At 42.7% G+C, this 19,843-nt stretch overlaps 1 protein-coding gene across 1 annotated transcript in view; it reads left to right on the top strand.

The window, feature by feature from the left end:
- The window catches only part of PYGL (glycogen phosphorylase L), a 112,857-nt gene that overhangs the window by 35,182 nt on the left and 57,832 nt on the right, over window positions 1-19,843 (top strand). Inside the window, exons 5-6 of the mRNA XM_085626978.1 lie at window positions 13,759-13,890; window positions 19,594-19,705. Of these exons, the coding sequence (XP_085483104.1) occupies window positions 13,759-13,890; window positions 19,594-19,705 (244 nt within the window). The remainder of the gene's footprint in view (window positions 1-13,758; window positions 13,891-19,593; window positions 19,706-19,843) is intronic.

Raw genomic sequence — 19,843 nt, forward strand, 5'->3', positions numbered from 1 at the left:
TTTGGGGAGAGGAGTTGGCCTAACGGCTAGGGCGGTCGACCTCGAACCTGGGGAACTTGGTTTGAATCTCTGCAATGACGCTGAACATCTTGTGATTCTGGGCAAATCACTTAATCTCCCCGTGCCTACCAAAAATGAATGTGTCCTCATGTAACGTAACTGGTCCTATGTGAAGCGCTCTGATACCCGATTCGGGTCAAGTTCGCGCTATATAAAACTCTGCTAAAAAAAAATTGACATTTAGACCTCCTAAATCCTTTATAGCAGTCTGACAATGGGAGAGACCATTTTAGAAGAGGTAGACCATTTTGATTACCTAGAAATTAGAATAGATTACACTTTAACTTGATCTCCCGCATATCCGGAAATGTAGGGCAATAATTGTTCATAGAGGCAGTCATGTGGAGCTGTATAGATATACATTAGCTAGATCGATATGTCCAGCTATTGAGGTCTATAGAGCTATAGCACAGTTGCCAATCCTTTATGGGGCAGAAATCTGGAGAATGGCTAATGTGGAAGAGCTCCTTACTTTCAAAAATAATTTTGTTGGGTCTTTTTTAAATCTACTGCAGAGCACCCCGGTCCCTCTACTCTGCCGTATCCTTGAAATGAATTGAGGACTTGGCAGTCCTTGGGTCACTACCGTATTGGGTCAGGCTGTGGATAACCCCAGAGATGCAACCTTACAGGAGCGGACTAAAGGAGGTTTTGAGGCTATACAGCGGCCTCGTTATGAATTGGCTACATCATATTAAGTTTTGTTTTACTGCTCTGGGGTTGGACAGAACATGTACCAATCCTACTTCTATTAACGGACCGATCAGCAAGAGGTATTATAAAGAAACTCTGTTGGGCCTATGTTGTAGAAAAGTGGCGGACGAATGCTCAGTCTGGCTGCCTGTCAGACACATTTTTGGGTCTTAAACCAATGCCATGTTTTGAAGCATGCTTAGATGAAATTATTCCCTACCTAGTTAAGTTTCTAGATTTGGCAGTTTAGTGCTTTATTTGTTTTACCTGTAAATGGGGCAGTATTAATATGGCTTGTGTAAAGCATGTGATACAGTGGGACAAACAATACCTGTTCGATATTTTCTTTCAGTTACTCACTGATTAGAAGAAATTAGATTCACCCCCTTTTTTTGCAAATTAGGGTTTCAATGATAGCCAACTTTGAGTATTTAGGGAGCTAGGAGCACTACAATTGTTTCTGGTATAAGGACCCGTTTTTTAGTATGGTTCCAGAGGGAAAATATTAGGGCCAAACTTCTTTTTGATCCTTTTTTCCACTACTGTAATGTATTTTCAACTGCACAATTTGCACATGTATACAATGGCTTTGAGCTGTGCATATTTTGGGAATTGTCTTGTTGGTATGTTTTATGGGGTACTACCCCCAAAATAAAGATCGTCTTCCATTACTAGATTCTTATGTATATTCATTCTCTACATTCTTCCCCCCCCACCCTCCGCCTGTGACCTCACCGCTCATGAATGTACCCTTTAAAAATCTGAGTTTCACTTGTGACACTACCTTGGTAGCTATATATTGCTTTCTGAGCAACAAGATTACCCGTCATGCAAGCAACATTCCGATACATGTGTTAGTTAAATAATATAATTATTTTCCCTTAAATCTTGGAAAGCCATTTCCTGTGGTATGTATTCTAACTCCTGGACACACAACTCAAGACCCTTTCTATTCATTTTCATGTCGAAATAATAAAAATCAACCAAGTTCCTTTAAGATTTAAAAACAAAACAAAAAAATCTGCAGAGGGCTGAATAATGATGGTTAGACGTACAGTTAATCTTGTATGAACTATTGGCTCAATTGAATCGGAAACTTTATGCACCGAGCAAGACAAAAGGAACGTGCCTTAGGAGCAAGAAAGATAGTGATGTGCTAGAGTGTATCCTCGCTTTGCATTTTAGAAATACATTAGATTGTGGACAACCTCCAACTTTCCCATTAATAGTTTACATTTTTTTTTTAATTTTTTTTTTTATGGTTTGTGATATACTTAATTTGTGTATCTGATGTATATTTTATTTATTTTTTGGTCTGTTTTGAAGGGTAAATCGTAGACTGCCTGGTCAGGAGTACTGGCTTCCAATTGTGATTCAATGGGGGTTCATGATCCTGAGTTAAAAGGGTAAGAACCACTTTCAAAGCTCTGGTATGAAGTACTACAAAAAGGTCGATTTATTTTAGCATTTTGAAAACCGCCTCACCCCCACCACCCTCCGGCCCCTTCACCAACCACCACTAACCTGCAGGATTTCTACTTTCAAACATGTCAAAAGTACACATTTCTCAAATAAACTGTTGTATCATCACAGTTGTGAAGCCAAAATAAAAGGTGTTTTATACCAGTATTATCTGGGAAAAACGGTCGCTTTCTAAAGCCGGTCGGAAAGCAGAAGTTGGCCAATCATTAACGGACTCTTTTGCAAACCGAGGCCGAGTTCAGCCGCTCGATTATTTCGGTGTTTTCCTCTTGGTGATGAAAGGTGCGCTGGACATTGCAGAGACCTTTGCAAAATTATTCTGTTTGAATATGTTGCAACCCGACCTTCGAACATAAAGTGTGTGTTTAACTACTACAATGTGCAAATTTTCCTTTTAATTGAAATTTCCACGTATTCTGGTTTTGTATGGTGCAGTGCTTAATTTGTAAAATATGAAGTCCAGGTGCTCAAATGTTTGTGGGAGGCCAACACCCACTTTTCTGGGCTCCACCCATATCCTGAACTGGCACTGCTGAAAGTCAGATGTAATACGCAATCTGAATTTCAGCATAGGAGCCTTCCTCAAGTAAAGTTTTGATAGAAAGTCCCCCGCCCCTCATCTCTCTATAGCCCCTTGTCATGTTTTTCTTTTGTTTTATAGCAATTCTCATACCAGATTATGGTGTCAGAGCACTTAATATCAAACGCGCATTAAGACTATGAGTAATATATGTGTAAGTCAGTGTATAGAAAATGTTACACAAGACCAAGGGCACTACCAGGTGTAGGCATTTTTTAAGAGTGCTTGGGCTGGAGAAGCACAAACTTGGGATTCAAAACCTAATACAGTGGTTAGGGTTACATTTACTAATAAGAATTTACTTCTATGCAAACAAACCGTTTTTAGCAACATTAGGATAATAAAAGACTGAAAAAAGCTTAACTTTGTAACCTGTACCATGTAGTTTGCATGCAGCTCTTTGGCAGTTCATAGCTCACTGAGCTAGATTATTTTAACATATGAACTGTACAGAAACAAAAGGATCTTTTGTGACCAAAGTAGTAACCCACAGAGCTATGCATATAAAATACATTTATATGATCTGCATGGTGCAAATTGTTACAGCACAGCTGAATTCTCCATCCGTGAACCCCTTCGTCATGAGGCTCCTGTTTTAAGCCGGGTGTTGTCACCCCTTTTGGGCCTTCGTTTGGGAGAGATGGGGGTAATGGGGAGCTCTTGCAGAAGCCTCGCTGTGAGACCACCTTTCCCAGTGGAAACAAATTGGATGTCGCTCATAGTCAGAACTGCTGACAGAACGAGGTGCAAGTCCCTGCGTCAGCTCAACTTCCTGCGATTCTGGGCAAATCAAGTAATCTCCCTTAAAATAAGATTGTCTCACCTAAAAGAAAAACAAATTGGATCTTGTGTAATGTTACTGGTGCTCATGTACACTGCCCCAGTACCAATGGGCTGAGTTCACGCTCTATAAAACAACAATCAATAACAAAAAATAGCCTGTCAGATTCCAATGAGACTAACTAGATGGTGTGATTAATGAAACGGACGATCCGGGACTGTGGGCCAGTTTTTTGGAGAGTGCCCGGGCCTAATTGTGTTCCAAGCCAACCCTGCTTATGAATCTCACTGAGACTGGAGTCTCGGTGGTCCCTCACCACATTCTGCAGAGGGGCCCCATTACTTTGCGTCAGGCCAGTAGTTAAACCGTGGCCTCACTGACAGTGACTTCCCCGTGGACTTTGCAATTAGGAGCTGACTGCACACGCGTTCACCTGGGAATGCGGACCTGGATGCTTTTGGTTTCCTCTCTCCAACGCCGCCCATTTTGGGTGAATTCATAGTTCAGAAATGTCGCTGCAGCCTCTGTGCCCAAAACAAAGGCTGACATCCACTTGGACCCTGCCAAGCATGACACCACCACTATGCCGGGACACTGGTCTCGCCGCGAGCCACCATTATCATTCAACAGCCCCGACTATAGCTGAAACTAACTACAGTTTGACATTGACCCCGAGGCGAGGCCAAGAGGCCCGAAATATTTCTGCATCGGGTGAGTTTCAGCCTGCCGCCTTTTTACTCAAAAGCACAGTGTTTACTCAAAAGCACAGTGTTTACTCAAAAGCACAGTGTTAACAAAACAGCATGTCTGTGCTTCAATAGCAAAGTTAATTAATAATCAGGGGTTCATATTTTTAATATAATCTGCAAATCTAATGCACTTTTTGTTTCTGACCACTTGTGTTTTTTTTTTTTTATAGCACCGGGGACTGTTTCGTATTAATGTTTTAAAATTCTACAACACTCCAGTGTGTCTACGTTCACTGAAGGGGCAAGTGCCTGTCGTACTTTAAACTCCAGTGCCAATGCACAGTAGGGCGAAAAGCAAGGATGGGAGTGAGGGTAGGAAGTGATCCTTCAGTGCACAAGGCGTTAATCCGAAAAGAAACAAAATCCTATTTGAGTGGGGTGCTTTTTTTCAAGCTGTGGGACAACGTCCGATCTCCCAACACCTTTCTATTTCTGAACAAGTCACTGCTTCCGAGATGCGAAGAGGAGTCTAATGGGCATGTAACTGTCTCCGTCCTAATATTGCATCCTGTAACGTTCATGCAAACCACCACGCTCAAGATCAACTGTTTGTTACTTACTGGTTACCAGCTACTGCATGACACGCAGCTTCAACTAATAGTGCTGTGTGCGTCGTGCATGTGTCCTGATCATAGGGCGGGCGGCAGCGTGCAATTTTGAAAAGGGTACGCACGCTGCCTCACGAAGCCCCACACGACCAAATCCAGCCCAATCAGTGGCCTTCCTACTGGCAACACTGACTGAAGGCATAGATTTATTACTGGCACAGCTCTTCCTGTAGACTCAGACAGAGTGAGAATGTGAACACTTATTTTATTGTGTGACACACGTTATGCAGTCACACACAGGTCTAGACCCGGCCCTGATAAATAAGTGCCAGTGCTAAGCACTGGCACACATTAAGCACTGGTATGGTGCAAAATTATTAAAAGAGCTGGCAACCAGATTCTCGTTGAACAATAGTTCTGCACTTTTACAAAGTGGGTAGAAGGTTCGGACTTTTTTCAGTTTACCAAACTTTCATTAAAGGCCGAGTCACAAAGCTGTCTGTGCCACAAGTTATACTTGCATGAGAAGGTAACTTCCTTTGTCAGTGCAACTTACATTTTTTTTCCACAAGGTGTGAAATAACATTTTAAATAGATTTAAACATACATACATTCATTTTCTGCTGGTTATTTCATAATCTTGGGGCGCTTAGTATAAAGGCACCTGATTTAATGGGCCGTATTTGCTGGTACTGATAAACTGGGGGGGTGGGGGGGTGAGTGGGTGAGAAATCTCGCCCATTACAGGTGGACTCTACGGTTCCATTAACTGGTAAGGATTTACGGGGGAATCAGTAATTCTGGGTCAGATTCCCCCCCCCCCCCCCCCCTCCCCTCCATATTTACACACCAAGATTACAGCATTTTCCAGCTACTAACCAGCATTGGCATCCCAAATGTCTGGCCTTGGTGACCTTATAAGTGTGTAGCCATGCAACAGTGCAAGGATATTGTACTGCATAACTAAATACTTATAATGTCCCAAAAGCCAGACCTATTGGCTTTGCCAATGCTTGTTTCATCTTTTTTCTGTTCTTTTGCTTGCTCTTCCTCTTGCAGGTAGCCCCTGAGCTGTCAGTACACTACAGTCGACATCCAGAGTGAGGCAGCTAAAAGCATCCAAGGAGAGAGTCCACAGTGGGGCTAGGACTGAGGGCCATCCAAAAAAGACTCTCATATCCACAGTGGCAGCAGTGGACCTACTGATAATATTCTGCTGACAAACAAATACACATTATGCAAAAATAAAGAATTGCACTGCAATACATGCTATGCTAAGTCTGTGAAAGAAAGATCAACTGAACTGTGAAAGACTGGACAGAACCTGAAAAACGCACGTAATACACATTCATGAGAGAAAATCCACCAAGCCTCATATGTTCGGCCTCATCCGAATTTAAAATGTATGCACCACAAGCAAATGACAAGAGAAAATAATCCAGTGCAAAGCAAATAACAAAACAACAAATATGAATGTAAAGGTGCTGAGGATTAGACCCTCTGGACGTTAGTTTGGGCTCTTGAAAAAGATCCTAAATAGAGAAGCCTGAGGCATTGGAACGCTTGAATCCTAACCCCTGTGCCAGCGAATCTGCTACATTGGTGATATTTTCAATGACCAGGTGCTGTTCACAGCGTTAGCGGAGGCTAGTGTGCTGCATGGTATGTGAGTCGCTCTGTGTGCCACCAAATCAATTCTAGCTTACGAGACCGTAATAGAGAGAGACCGAGCATTGGGTTTCATACAGCGCGCACTGCAGTGCGAGCACAACTGCTGCTGACTCCACACCCAGGTCCTAGTACACCCTGCTCTATTTATGCTGAGTAAACCGGGGCGGCCCCTTGTACCGCGCAATGCTCGGATGCAGCAACTCAAAAAGCAAGTTCATTTTCAAACTGTACTTCGTTCTACGCTGATTTATAAGAATTTTTTATATTTTTTTAACAAATCAAGAGTTCTGATTGCGTGCAAACCCAGTTCACAACACACACACTAGGTGTCGCTTATCTCTGAAAAGTTATTCTACAAGAAAAGTTTAACAGCTCTGTGCATGTTGGGCACGACAACAAAGAATTGGGCTAAACCTACAATATTATTGTGGAGGTTCAGGAGCGAGCATGTTCCATTATTTACACACACACACGCAGACGAGTGCCCTCAAGGTGACGGCCTTTTGTTTCAAGAATTTTGACGTGACCAGAAGCTTGTAGACAATTACACAGCGTGTGGGATGGGAAACAGAAAAAGCTTTGAGCCGGCATGGCGACCGCGAGCAGGCTAAGATAAACAAGTGCACGCGTGTCCCTAATTACAAGCACATAAAAGCGCCCGAGCCAACTAGACCGTGAAAGTGATGCGAGCAGGGAAATGTGAACAAGTGCGCGTGATGCCGCAAGGTGGATGCCACCCTGAAAAGCGCTGACCGATTTCTAAAAGTAATCTCCTAGTTCAGCGCATGCGCGCTGCCTAGGCGAGACCTAAAACCGTCCAGGTTAAAGTGACGAGATCTGGGGTGCTCAAATGAATCACAATTCTGATGGAGCCGGGATTGCTGTTACCAGCACTCATAATTTTGATGCCACTTGTAATCTTCCCAGTTATTGTCATATAAAGACAGTGAACACCAAAAAACGTGCAGGTGTGTATTTATTTGTAGACTCTTTGTGGGTAGTTTAACACTTGAATGGTTACTTATTTACTCCAGACACAGGAGGCGTTAATCTGTTTTTGGGATGAGAAAGCACTCTCAAAATTGGTAGGGATAGACATTTGATTAAAAGGCAAAAAATTCTTTCCCAAGAGATGCAAAAAAAAATCAGCACATGCAAATTCACTGATTCTGCACTTTATGCTTTCAGAAATCGAAATCTGCTACATCTCTCATTGTGGAAATCTTTATGCATGTGCGAGCACCTTTACGGTTGTACTGTCACAGCTTCCAAGGCCCACTCTAGGAATTTGATAAGAATTCTAAGAAAAGTATAAATATGCTTTAAAGTTGGGAGAAACCCTGCAGAAGCAAACTTGTATGTGGAGCTTGTGTTGAAGAGCTAAATTAGACCTTTGACAGAAAATATTTGGTATGAAGTGAAATTTTTCAGTGTACCCGTATCCAAGGGCACATTCAGTTTAAAGCATCTTTAATATACATCAGAGTATTTCACAACCTGGCGATTTATAGTTTTTTTTTAAATGACTTTGTTTTGATGGTGATTAGAACAGCCTACCTGTTGAGGGAAGTTTTCAGGTCACTAAGGGTTCTCAATTCATACACGGAGGTGGACCTTGTGTGCACAAATGGCTTATTTTAGGAAATCCAGTTCATGTATTGTGTATATTCATTAGCAGGGTGATTAATTCATATGAGATTTCACTGGTCTTTATAATCTTAGAAGTTAGAAAATCTACTCATTCGAGCAAGGAGTGGATGTTACAGAGAGATGTCTTGGAATTTTTGTACACCCACATATTTGGAAAATTTGTGAGCAAATTCAGAAATGTCTGCATGGCAGAATCTCATTCTGGATGTGATCCGAGATTTACTCCACTGAAGATCGGAAGCAATTCTGTTGCTAGGGTAGCAGTGGAGAAGCGAACGCATCCAAATTTGAGGTTTGAAGGAACGCATCTTCACGAATAAAACCGTGTTTATGTGCACATGCTTTTTAGGTTTCTACTAGAGTAAGTTGAAGGTGTCTGTAGGTAGTCCTGTTGTGTCCACTACTGGACATGTACTTAAAATGACTTTGGGCCAGCCTCTGGCTCATGACTGAATAGTGGAGAGGTGTGGCTCACTGGTTAGAGGCGGCAGACCCGTAAGCAGAGGACGGCCCGGGACCAGGGTTCGATTCCCGACGCAGCAGTGTCGTGGACCAGGGTCAGCAGGCTCGATAATTCTCGCCTCGGTGCCTACTCTAGTCAGGGACCACACTCGGCAACTCTGGGCATTAGCTTGCCTCATCTTCACAACGGCCCCCCCAGACCGCCGGGGATGCTTGGTCGCACCTTAGAGATACCCATTCGGGACCATCTCTCAGGGTGAGCCAGGACGGGTTCCCCAGCGGTCGAAGCGCGGAGATACTCCTCCGGGAGTCGATTCTAGCGCTATATAAACCCTTAATTAATTAATAGCTTTGTTTGTCTCGCTCAGGAGCATTCTTGTCTCAGTAGTTTGATAGGATGATATAGCCTTTTGGTGCTGATGTCCGACTTTGCTTGCAATGCGTGAGGGGTAATGTTGTCTTTCTCGATCACCCTGCTCCCTTTCTCTGCCCAAATGCCGCCTAACATCCTCTTGCCACCACCAAAACTCTTCTTAGTTTTATTTTTTCTTCCCAGCATGCTATTGAAAGGCAACCTTCTTGAGCTTTTTTGTGGGGGGGAGGGTTCCCCTCCCATTCCGAAGTGACTGCTGGACATGTGTATGCAAGCTCAGTGGCATGTAGAAATACATTGTTTCTTTCACTATATCTAATTCAAAGATGGCTGCCTCAGATTCACACACATCTACTGTGGTAATCTTTGAATGCAAAATATTAAAACCCAACCAAATACATTGAAAGATGACTGCCGCCGATTATTGCACTCCCATGTCTGCGATCTTTGAGGGGAAAACAGTTGATGGACAGAATGCAGAACAATGTCATACGTTCACCCCAGTATAGAGATCTGGGCCTAAATCAATCGTTATTTTGCTCGCCATTCCAGTTTGAACCCAGCCATATGCAAATCAGTCTTTACGCTGTGCCTCATGGGAACAGTCCAGCCCGAACTGCCAAGCCAGGTCCTCCCTGGAGTGGAACCAAGCATCCTAAGGCCGGTTTCGGGGTTGCACCCCTCTTCAGCCAGGATAGCTTGATTCCAGTGGCATGGAGAGCACGGGACTCACGTCTGAGCATACCCGTCCTACTCGGGGTGACAAATGCAAAAACAGTTGATGGGCAGAATGCAGAACAATGTCATACATTCACCCCAGTACAGAGATCTGGGCCTAAATCCATCGTTTTTTTTGCTCGCCATTCCAGTTTGAACCCAGCCATATGCAAATCAGTCTTGACCCTGTGCCTCATGGGAACAGTCCAGCCCGAACTGCCAAGCCAGGTCCTCCCTGGACTGGAACCAAGCATCCTAGGACCGGTTTCGGGGTTTCATTCCTCTTCAGCAGTTCGGGCTGGACTGTTCCCATGAGGCACAGGGTCGAGATGGATTTGCATATAGCCAGGTCTAAACTGGGGTGGCATGGTGAGCAAAAAGAATAATGGATTTAACCCAGATCTCTTGACTGGGGGTGAATGTTTTGGTTCTGCGTTCCGTCCATCAATTGTGTGTCTTTTGCTTTCTCGCCGTAAGTGCACCAGGTATGCTCCGACGTGAGTCCTGGGCTCACTGTGCCACTGGAATCAAGCTTTCCTTGCTGAAGGGGGTGAAACCCCCGAAACCGGTCCTAGGATGCCTGTTTCCAGTCCAGGAAGGACCTGGCTTGGCAGTTCGGTCTGGACTGTTCCCATGAGGCACAGGGTCTAGACTGATTTGCATATAGCCAGGTCTAAACTGGGGTGGCATGGTGAGCAAAAGAATGATGGATTTAACCCAGATCTCTTAACTGTGGGTGAATGTTTTGATTTGTTCTGCATTCCGTCCAATTGTGTGTCTTTTGATCTTTGAGCAGCATTTGTTAAAAGAAAATGCATTCAAAGGTATTCACCATGGATGCGTGTGCTTTCAGAGCTGCTAAGCCCCAAAAAAAGCATTGGCAAATCCAATCTGTTTCACATCTGAGACCTATTGGCTTTTCCACATGTGCAAATACAGTTCAGACAAGCATTGGCAATGTATATCTGTTAGATCTAGGCATGTACAAATTCTTCTACTTTTGAGAAACTTGCAAAATCATTTCAGAATGAATGTGTGAACTGCTCCTGTTGCAGCTTTTTAGTAGTACATTTGAAAAGCTGTGTATTCCAAAAAGTCTGATTTACTCCTAATGTAGGTGCAAGTCTATGGGGCTGATTCAAAAAGGTAAATTTACACGTTTTTGTAAGTTTTCGCTTTTTAGTCTTCACACTCGTAATCTTACTATTAAAATGCAGTTTTGTGGAGACTCTCCATTCGGGGCGGAGAACTCCGCACATAAAAAGATCTGCCTGTCTTATGTGTCGAGTTCTGACCTGGCTGCTGGGTCTCTGCACTCGTAAACTTAATATTAAAATGCAGTTTCAGGGGCGTGGCATTCCTATAGCCCAACGCCCAGGCAATATTGTTTGATTGGAGTCTAGGACAGCGAATGTTAATGTTTATTTTGTCCTTGGGACAAGTAGGCCCAAACCCTTGCAGCACCAACCCTTTGGCTGCCAGTTACAGTACCACATTATGGATTAGGAAAGGGCATTGTCTGCAGTTAAGGTACTGTTTGTATCCACATGTTTGTGCTGATCGAACTTGTATTTATGGTTCATTTATGCAAAAATGTTGTTGGGGTCAGTGCTGTAGGGAAATGCTAAGTTTGGACTGCACTTCTGACAGTGGTTCCAGTATAATAATGTGCACATGTTTGCAAAGTTAAACAATATGAGGCTACATGTACTGCTCCCAGAAAGCTCTATCATTAAATGCAAATTTTTGCAGAAGCTTGAAAGCAAGATCGTAGATTATTTGCTTTCAAAATAAAATGTTCACAAAAGAATTCAACTGGGGCAACAAATTAATTGTTTTGCTAAACTACTGTGAAGTTTTAGGTATTTCTTTGAAGCATCATTTAGCAAAATGAGTTGATGTATGTATTTCCCGAAAATATTCATAATGGAAAATCCATTGTAACCAGTGTCAACAAGGTTATGGGAAAGATGAGAAAACAAGCATTCGCAAAGTCAATAGGTCTGTCATTGGTGGTCAGCCTTTTAGCGTTGTCAACGTTTATCTTGTTTTGACATTATTTTTGTAAAACCCTATTGTGGGAGATATGACAGGCTCTCCCCATTATAACAAACATTTGCATAAATATTTTTTGGTCTCAAAAAGCACACATTGGCACAGTAGTCCCTGGCACTGAAACACCACTTTGTGTGCCCATATGCTCCTTGTAAAGGAGCAGAATGTTTTCCCTCACAGTGAAGCAAGCTAATTAGTAGAGAATTTTAACAAAACCAAAAGATCTTGGTTACTGCAAGACCTAATTAGGGACCCAAATCTTTAAGAAAGGCACAAGTGCACCCATGGTATACGTCCTTGCATTAGTGCAGATTTGTAGCTTTAATGAATTTGCGACAATTTATAGAAGTAGGTCAGGAAATCGTACTCCTAGCAAATATTTGTGAACTGCACTTTAGCGCAAGGAAATTAGCATTTATAGGTTTGGTCATGCGAAAATCTTTTGAGTGTTTACAAGTTCACTTTCCCTCCAAGCACACTTTTTTTTTTTTTTTTTTTTTTTTTTTTTTTTTTTTCTCCCCCAAGCCCAGAAGAAGTTTTACTTCTGCCCTTGTCGGAAGTTAATTTCCAACCTCCGTATGAGGAAAGATTAGATAAGAGTTTGTTAAACCCCCTAAAACATGCAAGTTAGTAGGTTTGCACAGACTGAAACGGGCATTCCCACTCGAACTATTGCTTACCACTACATCCAGCCCCAGTATGTAGATCTACGGAAAGGTTGCAAAATAAGGGCATTGCTAGTAATCAAACCCTACTATAGTTTAAACCCTCGCATAATGACAGAGGCTATTGTCCGAGCTCTTATGAGATTGTTACCATAATTTGTCACCGCACCAAAGGGACAAGTGGATTTTGTTTTTTAAAGTGCAAGCAGACCTATGAAGCAACCTGCCCCTTGGACAAGTAGATCTTTAATTACATTTCACACCACTGCAGTTGTGTGAAGACTGAAAAAGCGTGAGGTAAGACAAACGTGTAAGTTTACCTTTGGGAGTCAGGCCCTATGGGAGTGAATTGGTTTCATTTTTTAAAAAGAATTTGGGCTTATTTTATAAGTAACATTATGTAGTGAAATGAAGCAGGGCCAGTAACGTAGAGGAAGGCTCATATTGTAATGTTTGCTCATAAAGTGGCTCCTTTCCTAAAACTTCTTGTTCGCAAATTCTGGGCAACGGGTTCTAACTAACTATTGGTTAGTTTCTGCCATTTCGCTAGTGTATGTACCCTCAGAATTCTAATATTAATTGAAATATTTTGCCCTCTGATGCTGACCCTCAGCCTGGCAGCAGTGTGGAATTTTGTTAGTTTGCTCTAGCCATATGCATGTGGACCAGCAGATCTTTTAGAACTCATGATGTCTTCTATTAAAAGATCTATTATTTTTATATAACACTGGTGTTTTTGTGTGGTAACTTTAGGTCCAGAAGTTTTTCCAGTGTTTTATATTGGTGATATTTCCTCCAAGGTTTACCGTGCTGCTTTGTAATGCTACAGCTCAGTCATGTAGCTGATATGGAGCATATTCTAATTATATCCAACGTTTTAATAGATTTCTACAAGTTTTATTTTGCAATCTGTCCTACTTCAGCCAAACCGTATGACCTATTGTGATGTTTTATATGTGGTTATATAAATTATCAGATGCATCATTGACTAAGACTTGAAAAGTTGAGGTGGTAGTTCTATGTGGATGATGACTTAAAATGGAATTTTGTGTACAACGTAAGTTTTTTTTTTTTATTTTTTTTTTTTTTGTGTGCAAAATCTCTTCTGCAAAAAAAGTGTCCCACCATAGGTTCAAAAAGTATTGGTGGGGTTCAACACGGTTGGTATAGCACTTTGTACTCTCAGGCAGATGAAGCCCGTGGCGTGAATATGGTTTAGATTGCTAAACTGTATTTTTCATGTTGCTTAACTATCCATCTAAATGTATTTAGGTGGAAGAAGCAGATGACTGGCTTCGACATGGGAACCCTTGGGAGAAGGCTCGCCCTGAATATATGCTGCCAGTCCACTTCTACGGAAAAGTTGAAGGCACCAAGACTGGATCTAAATGGGTTGATACACAGGTATGTCACATGCTGCACATCTACAGTCTCCCTCTTAACAAAATGCAAATCTTTGAGACAGTTTAAGTAAAACCTGAACTCATTGCCCGATACTGGGAGTGCATTTTCTGTTTCCCAAAGATCCTGTTCCTCAGCCTCTCTCGAGTACCTGCGTTCATTTTCTTTCAAAGTTTGCCTAATCCGTATTAGTGGAGATTTTCCATTCGTTGGGCAATTTAACCCCCCCCCCCCCCCCCCGGAACTATTATCTGGCTGCCAATCTTACTTCCCTCTTCTTTGCATGTAGAGAAGCTATTTCAGAATCCATAGACTGACCAGTTCTGACTTCAGGTATACATTTAAGTATTTATGTGGAGTATTCTGCTGCCTTTAGCACTTGCCTATGTTGCCCGATACTGTGAGTGTATTTCCTGTTTCCCAAAGATCATGATTTTTACAACTGTCGCTTTCATTCAGTGCAACATCAGTGTTTTGTTTCTTCCCTTCATTCTAGGTCTGTTAACCCTAGCTTTTGTGTCTTTTTTGTTATCTATTTTTAACTTTATTAAACTTCTGATTCAGTCTCTAATTCAACCATGCAATAAATATAGTACTCACAACTTTGTGTTTACCCAAAGTTTTCTTAATCCTGGAAAATGTCAGTTATTTTTCCCCCCTATTCATATCTAGTATCAGATTCTACTCCTGTCTGTCTTTATTGCGTAATTTGGTTTAGACCTCTATGACCCTTCTCTGCTTTCTCCGACTTCACAACTTGGGTTTATACTAAGTGCATTATCACCTCCGCTTTGCATTGTATTTTATTATGCATAAAAACCCATGCTTATTTCAGTTTGCATTTATTTGCTCCTGTCTAGAGTCGCCTACCTAGATACATTATTGCAGTCTTAAATATTCATTTTTTATGTTTCATTTTTCAACATATGATTTGTAACCTTATTTTCTATGCTTTTAGAGAATTCCAATGTAAATTAAATTTAAAGACTATTATCGTGCCTGCAAGTTTTTGTATCACTTTGCATGAAGTGAAACATTCCTTAATTGTCAGTTGAATCAACTACTGTTGTCTAACGTAGTTGAACTTACTGCTTTTTAATGTTAAAGTCATTGTAAGAATAAAAAGGGTACAACGTCACTGTTATACTTCAGATTACTTGAGGTAATGTTTGGAAAACACAAGCTGCCACCCCAAAGGGTATCTTTCCATGAAAGAGACTGCAACGGATGAAGCCCAGCAGATATAGGCATGGATTTTTTTTTTTCTTAGGAGGATCACGAATAAACTGTTTTCCAGGGCAAGGTACAAGGAAAGATTCATCGAATTCCTGAGCTTAAGTCACAGGTGTGCAACAGGGAGAGATTACATGAACTTTTAGATTCTGGTTGGAACAAACCGCTCCAAATGACAGATGGATGTGGGACTGAAGAGTCCAGAGGGGTCCCTAATGTGGTGTTTGTGAAAGCAGAAGTCCAGGACGAGCGAGAATATCTGATAGAGATTTGACAAAAATTAGGTGAGCCAATCCTGGACCATCTCATAGAACCTGTTAATGAGCGTGTCCAGTGATATTAAAAGTAGCCAGGAAAGCCAAATGACTGAAGACTGCAACTCTGCTAGTGTCCAGACCGTGCGAGGGCAGCAACCAAGATGGATTCTTTGCTACAGAATAAGTGAAAGTCTCTCTTCGCACGATCAAGCAATCAGGATGCTTTCAAAATGCTGCAACGTTGTACCAAAGCATAAGTTTCTATAACTTTTGCTGGTGTAATAAGGAAAGCCAGGCAAAAGGTGGAGAGGTGAAGGATCCAAAGATCCTTTATATTGTCAATCATGTCCCCTTCTTAAATCTAGTTGGAACAACACCCGACATGAAAGAGCAGGTGTGGTGCGTCCATTGGGGCGTTGCCCCCCCGCCCCGCACCTCCCTCCTCGGTGTCTCTGAACTTAGTTAAGTTCAGGGACGCCGAGGGTGGGGAGAACTGACCATGCATGACGTCGGACCGTGGGCAGTCCGGCGTCATGTTGACTGACATGCATTGTCAGACAAGCCAGGGAAAGGCAGCACAAGTGCGCATGAGTGGGCATGGAGATTAATTTTTCACCCGTGCCCAGTCATGCGTACTTGTGTTTTCACTGCCTTGCGCATGCCCATTAGGAGCCCCTCGGTCTCCTAATGGGCAGGCGGCGGGCGTAGCGTAAGCTGTGCCCTCAGCCAACCCTGGCGCTGCTGGCAGCACCAGGATTGGCTGAGGGTTTGGCAGGCCCCTCCAGTGCCGTTCGTGAAGGTGCCCAGGGGAGCAGAGGTCTGAGGTGGCGTGGACCCGTGGACCGGCTGTGAGGTAGGGGTTTTTTTTATTTATTTTTTTTATTTCATTTTATTAAAACTGATTTTTCGGGACCTGACCTTCTTTGGGGTGCCCTTTGTGTGATTGCAACACTGTTAACAATGCTAGATTTTCAGACCAGCCAATTAACATACATAATAAGATTGGCAACCAAGCACAAAGTCGTTAATCAATGGCTGTGTTCCTGGTTTCCAATTTGATAAATCCTGGAAACTTTTGATGGCTCTGATCACGTGGACCAACATTGGACACCCATGATTCTCAGCCCTGTGCAAACTAAGTTGTGGCTGGCTTCCGCTTTTTCCTCGCATTGCTGACACTTAGAACATCGATTTCCCTTATGTCAGACACTACATTTTAAAGAGAAACAATTCGTTCTGTAACGAAATGACGGCAGGATCCCAAAGGCTTTTTTGTGCGTGTGAGGATGTAATTGGAAAAACAAAACACACTTACTTTCCCCCTTAATGCACCGCCGCGCTGTATTTCAATTCGACACCTCTTCCAACTGGATTTACCGAACCATACATGGCCGCAACTATTTTCCTCCCTCGTTTTTACGAATAAAAGCAGAGGGAGCCTGGCATTCAGACGGTGTGTAATTCATTTACTGAACTGGAGACGCAAAGTCAGGCTCTTAGTTTGACATATATCTTTTCTTTTCACGTAATAGTTTTTGTTCGGTGAATTAGAGGCGTCCAAGCTTCAGGCAACACCTTGTGAAATGCAAACATAAGTTTTGCTGGGTGAGGGGACAGCGCACACTTTCACATATTCCTATATATTACGACAATACTTAACGCTGCTGCCATTTGGTTACAGTCAAATCTGCATGTCTTTCTATGCTACAGTCTACTACTGTTTGCCGTTTTTAGTGCTGTAAATTACAGAGCTTCTATTACGTAATAATCAGTATGCGCCCCCCCCTTCACTACCCTCGCTCGTTGCCTGTATTTGGACAATAATTTTACGCCGCACCACTTTCAAATGTCACCAGCCGCCACTGTGAAAGTTGTTTAAGATACTGCAAATCATGGTGAAAATGAGCCCTTTTGATATGCTGCTTGATGGATCGATCAAGTTAGACTGAAAAGCAGAAATAGTGTTACTACATTCTCCACAGAACTTACGTTTAATAATGTGAGCACCAGGCCCTGCTCCCCCACGGAACAGCTATCACCACTAAATTGGAAGAATGGCTCTGTGAGTTCTGATGTGATTTTGGGAAGGCATACTCTTGCAGTGGCAGAAATGCGGTATGGAGCGCTAAACGGGGAAACAAATTGGGTTATTAATATTGACAGAAGGACAAGGTGAAAGCCAGCAATCATTGCAAATTCTCGATTTAGAAAGTCTAGAATGGAAAGTGTCACAAATTTGCAATGAGGCCATAGTATGCTAGGAGCTCACAGGATGGAACAGGCTTATCAAAAGACAAGTGCTCGTAAGTATTGGTATTGACAGTGGTGCTTGTACTTGTGATTGAGAATTGGTGCTGGCTGCTTCCTGGTGAAGTTATTTTTTTAATACTTTCAAAAGGTGCCGATATTCAGATTTGTTGAGCGTGCTCTAGTGCTTCTACCCTGCAGTGTTCGGTATTGTTACGGACCTGCTTCAACGAAGAAGCTGAAGGAGTGCCAAGTCAAGAATGAAGATACAAGGCAGAGCCTCCATCAAATCCATGAGCGATGCACCAATCCTTGTTCTTGTAGCAATCTGACAGCCTGTTATGGAGTATATAAATTGTCTAGAGAAGAGCTTGTGATAAAGTGCGGGCCTGTGCCGAACAGGAACGGCCATTCGTGTAAGGCAGTAGTGAGGTGGATTAGGAGGAGGTGCAATATAGGGAGGACCTCATAACTCCTGAAAAGAGGGTATGGGGACGTTATAAGAACAGTCCGAAGATAAAATCTGGTCTAGTGTATGGCCAGGCAAATGTGTGGGCCAGACAGGTTGCAGCAGCAAGATTGACTAGCTGATTGCTTGAATCTTGAAGAAGGGAGAAGTCCACCTGATTGAAATCTCCTAGGATGATTTTTAGAGTCCTTCAGAACAAAGGGTGCTACACGTTCTGCAAAGGTTGAAATAAAAGGCAGAGCAATACTATGCTGGTGATAAAACTAAAGAACAGCACAGATTACTGCCAATGTTTGCAGGACCACCAGAAGGAAGTCCTCCAGGGCTATTATGGCTACTAACACCTCCGGGGCAATTATAACCGCTCCGGTCCCGATAGAGGTGTGGGTGACATGAAAAATTGTAAATTCTGGAGACCGGGAAGCCCCAATAAGTCTTAAAGCGAGGTCTTATGATAGCTTACAACTGCATGCTGTGGCCACAAATGGGCATGAACAGTGCTGCAGTGTTGATCCCTGAAGTAATATTGAGTAGCATGACTGCAAATGTAGCATAAGGGAGACAACAAGGAAGTGTAAGTTGGTGCAAACCTCTGGGCAGTCCTATTGAAAATTCAAGGCTTTGGCAATTTGTGAAAGTGAAGCATCTACTTGTGAATGGCCGAAGAGGTAGGAGGGAGTCCATATTTTGCGATCACCTTGATTCGTACCTACAGATGGGAAAGCTTACATCCTTCTTTACCTAGGCTTCAACTGTATTGGTGCAATCGGGATTGTCTTCTGCTTAAAATGGCCGTGTGATTGACCGAGGGAGCCATTGTTCAGCTGCCGGGTGTGATGCTCTTTACTGAGCTAATACAAAAGGCAAATCAAAAGACGTTTGGAGCCCAGATGACTGGATGTTGGCTACAAGCATCTACTGAAAGCAGGAAGGGACAAACTGGTTTTAAAGTAAAGAATCAGATGGGGAAATATAAGTGAATCGACAGGTAATTAGCATGTGTTGTGCTTGAGGTTTCTCCATACACAAGTCTTGGGCGCTCTTTATTGGATGATAAGGAGCGAAGGATGCAGAATGGAGGAGGAGAATGTAAGAGCAGAGTGTCCGTATGTGCACTGGCCAGCAGGAGGGAAAAGGCTTAACCTGGCAATAGAGACAGATGCAGTTCTAGACCTCTCTTCTACAACCTGCAGCTGCCACTACCTCACTGCCTCGTCTACCTCTCCTTCCTCTGCCAGGTTGGGTACATGACCCCTCAAACCCTCCTCTGTACTGCTTCCTTTTTTTTTTTTTATTTTTTTTTTTTTTTTTTTTTTTTTAGTAAGTTTTTCTTATGTCGCTACAAATGGTGATGAACTTTTCAGTTTTCAGGTAGTAAAATTTTCAACGACTGTCATTGAAGAAAAAATCCCCTTTTCAGAGGTGAATTGTATGTGAAAACTGAGTTTGCTTGCCTGCCTAAATTTTCTAAAGTATGGATTTGTATTTGTTTTGGTGAAGGTGGTCCTTGCTATGCCATATGACACTCCTGTGCCTGGTTACATGAACAACACCGTCAACACCATGCGGCTGTGGTCTGCCCGAGCACCCAATGACTTTAACCTTCAGGACTGTGAGTAATCCTCATGCACACACCAAGTGACGTTTGAGTGTGGCTGTGTACGGCCGGCTGTTGATGCTTTCGAATAATGGCACAAACCATGTTTGACTCATTTATTGAGTTTAAACCTAGCCTCTGGTTTGGGATGTA

Source organism: Triturus cristatus, chromosome 9, assembly GCF_964204655.1.
Source record: "Triturus cristatus chromosome 9, aTriCri1.1, whole genome shotgun sequence".
NCBI classification, from domain to species: domain Eukaryota; kingdom Metazoa; phylum Chordata; class Amphibia; order Caudata; family Salamandridae; genus Triturus; species Triturus cristatus.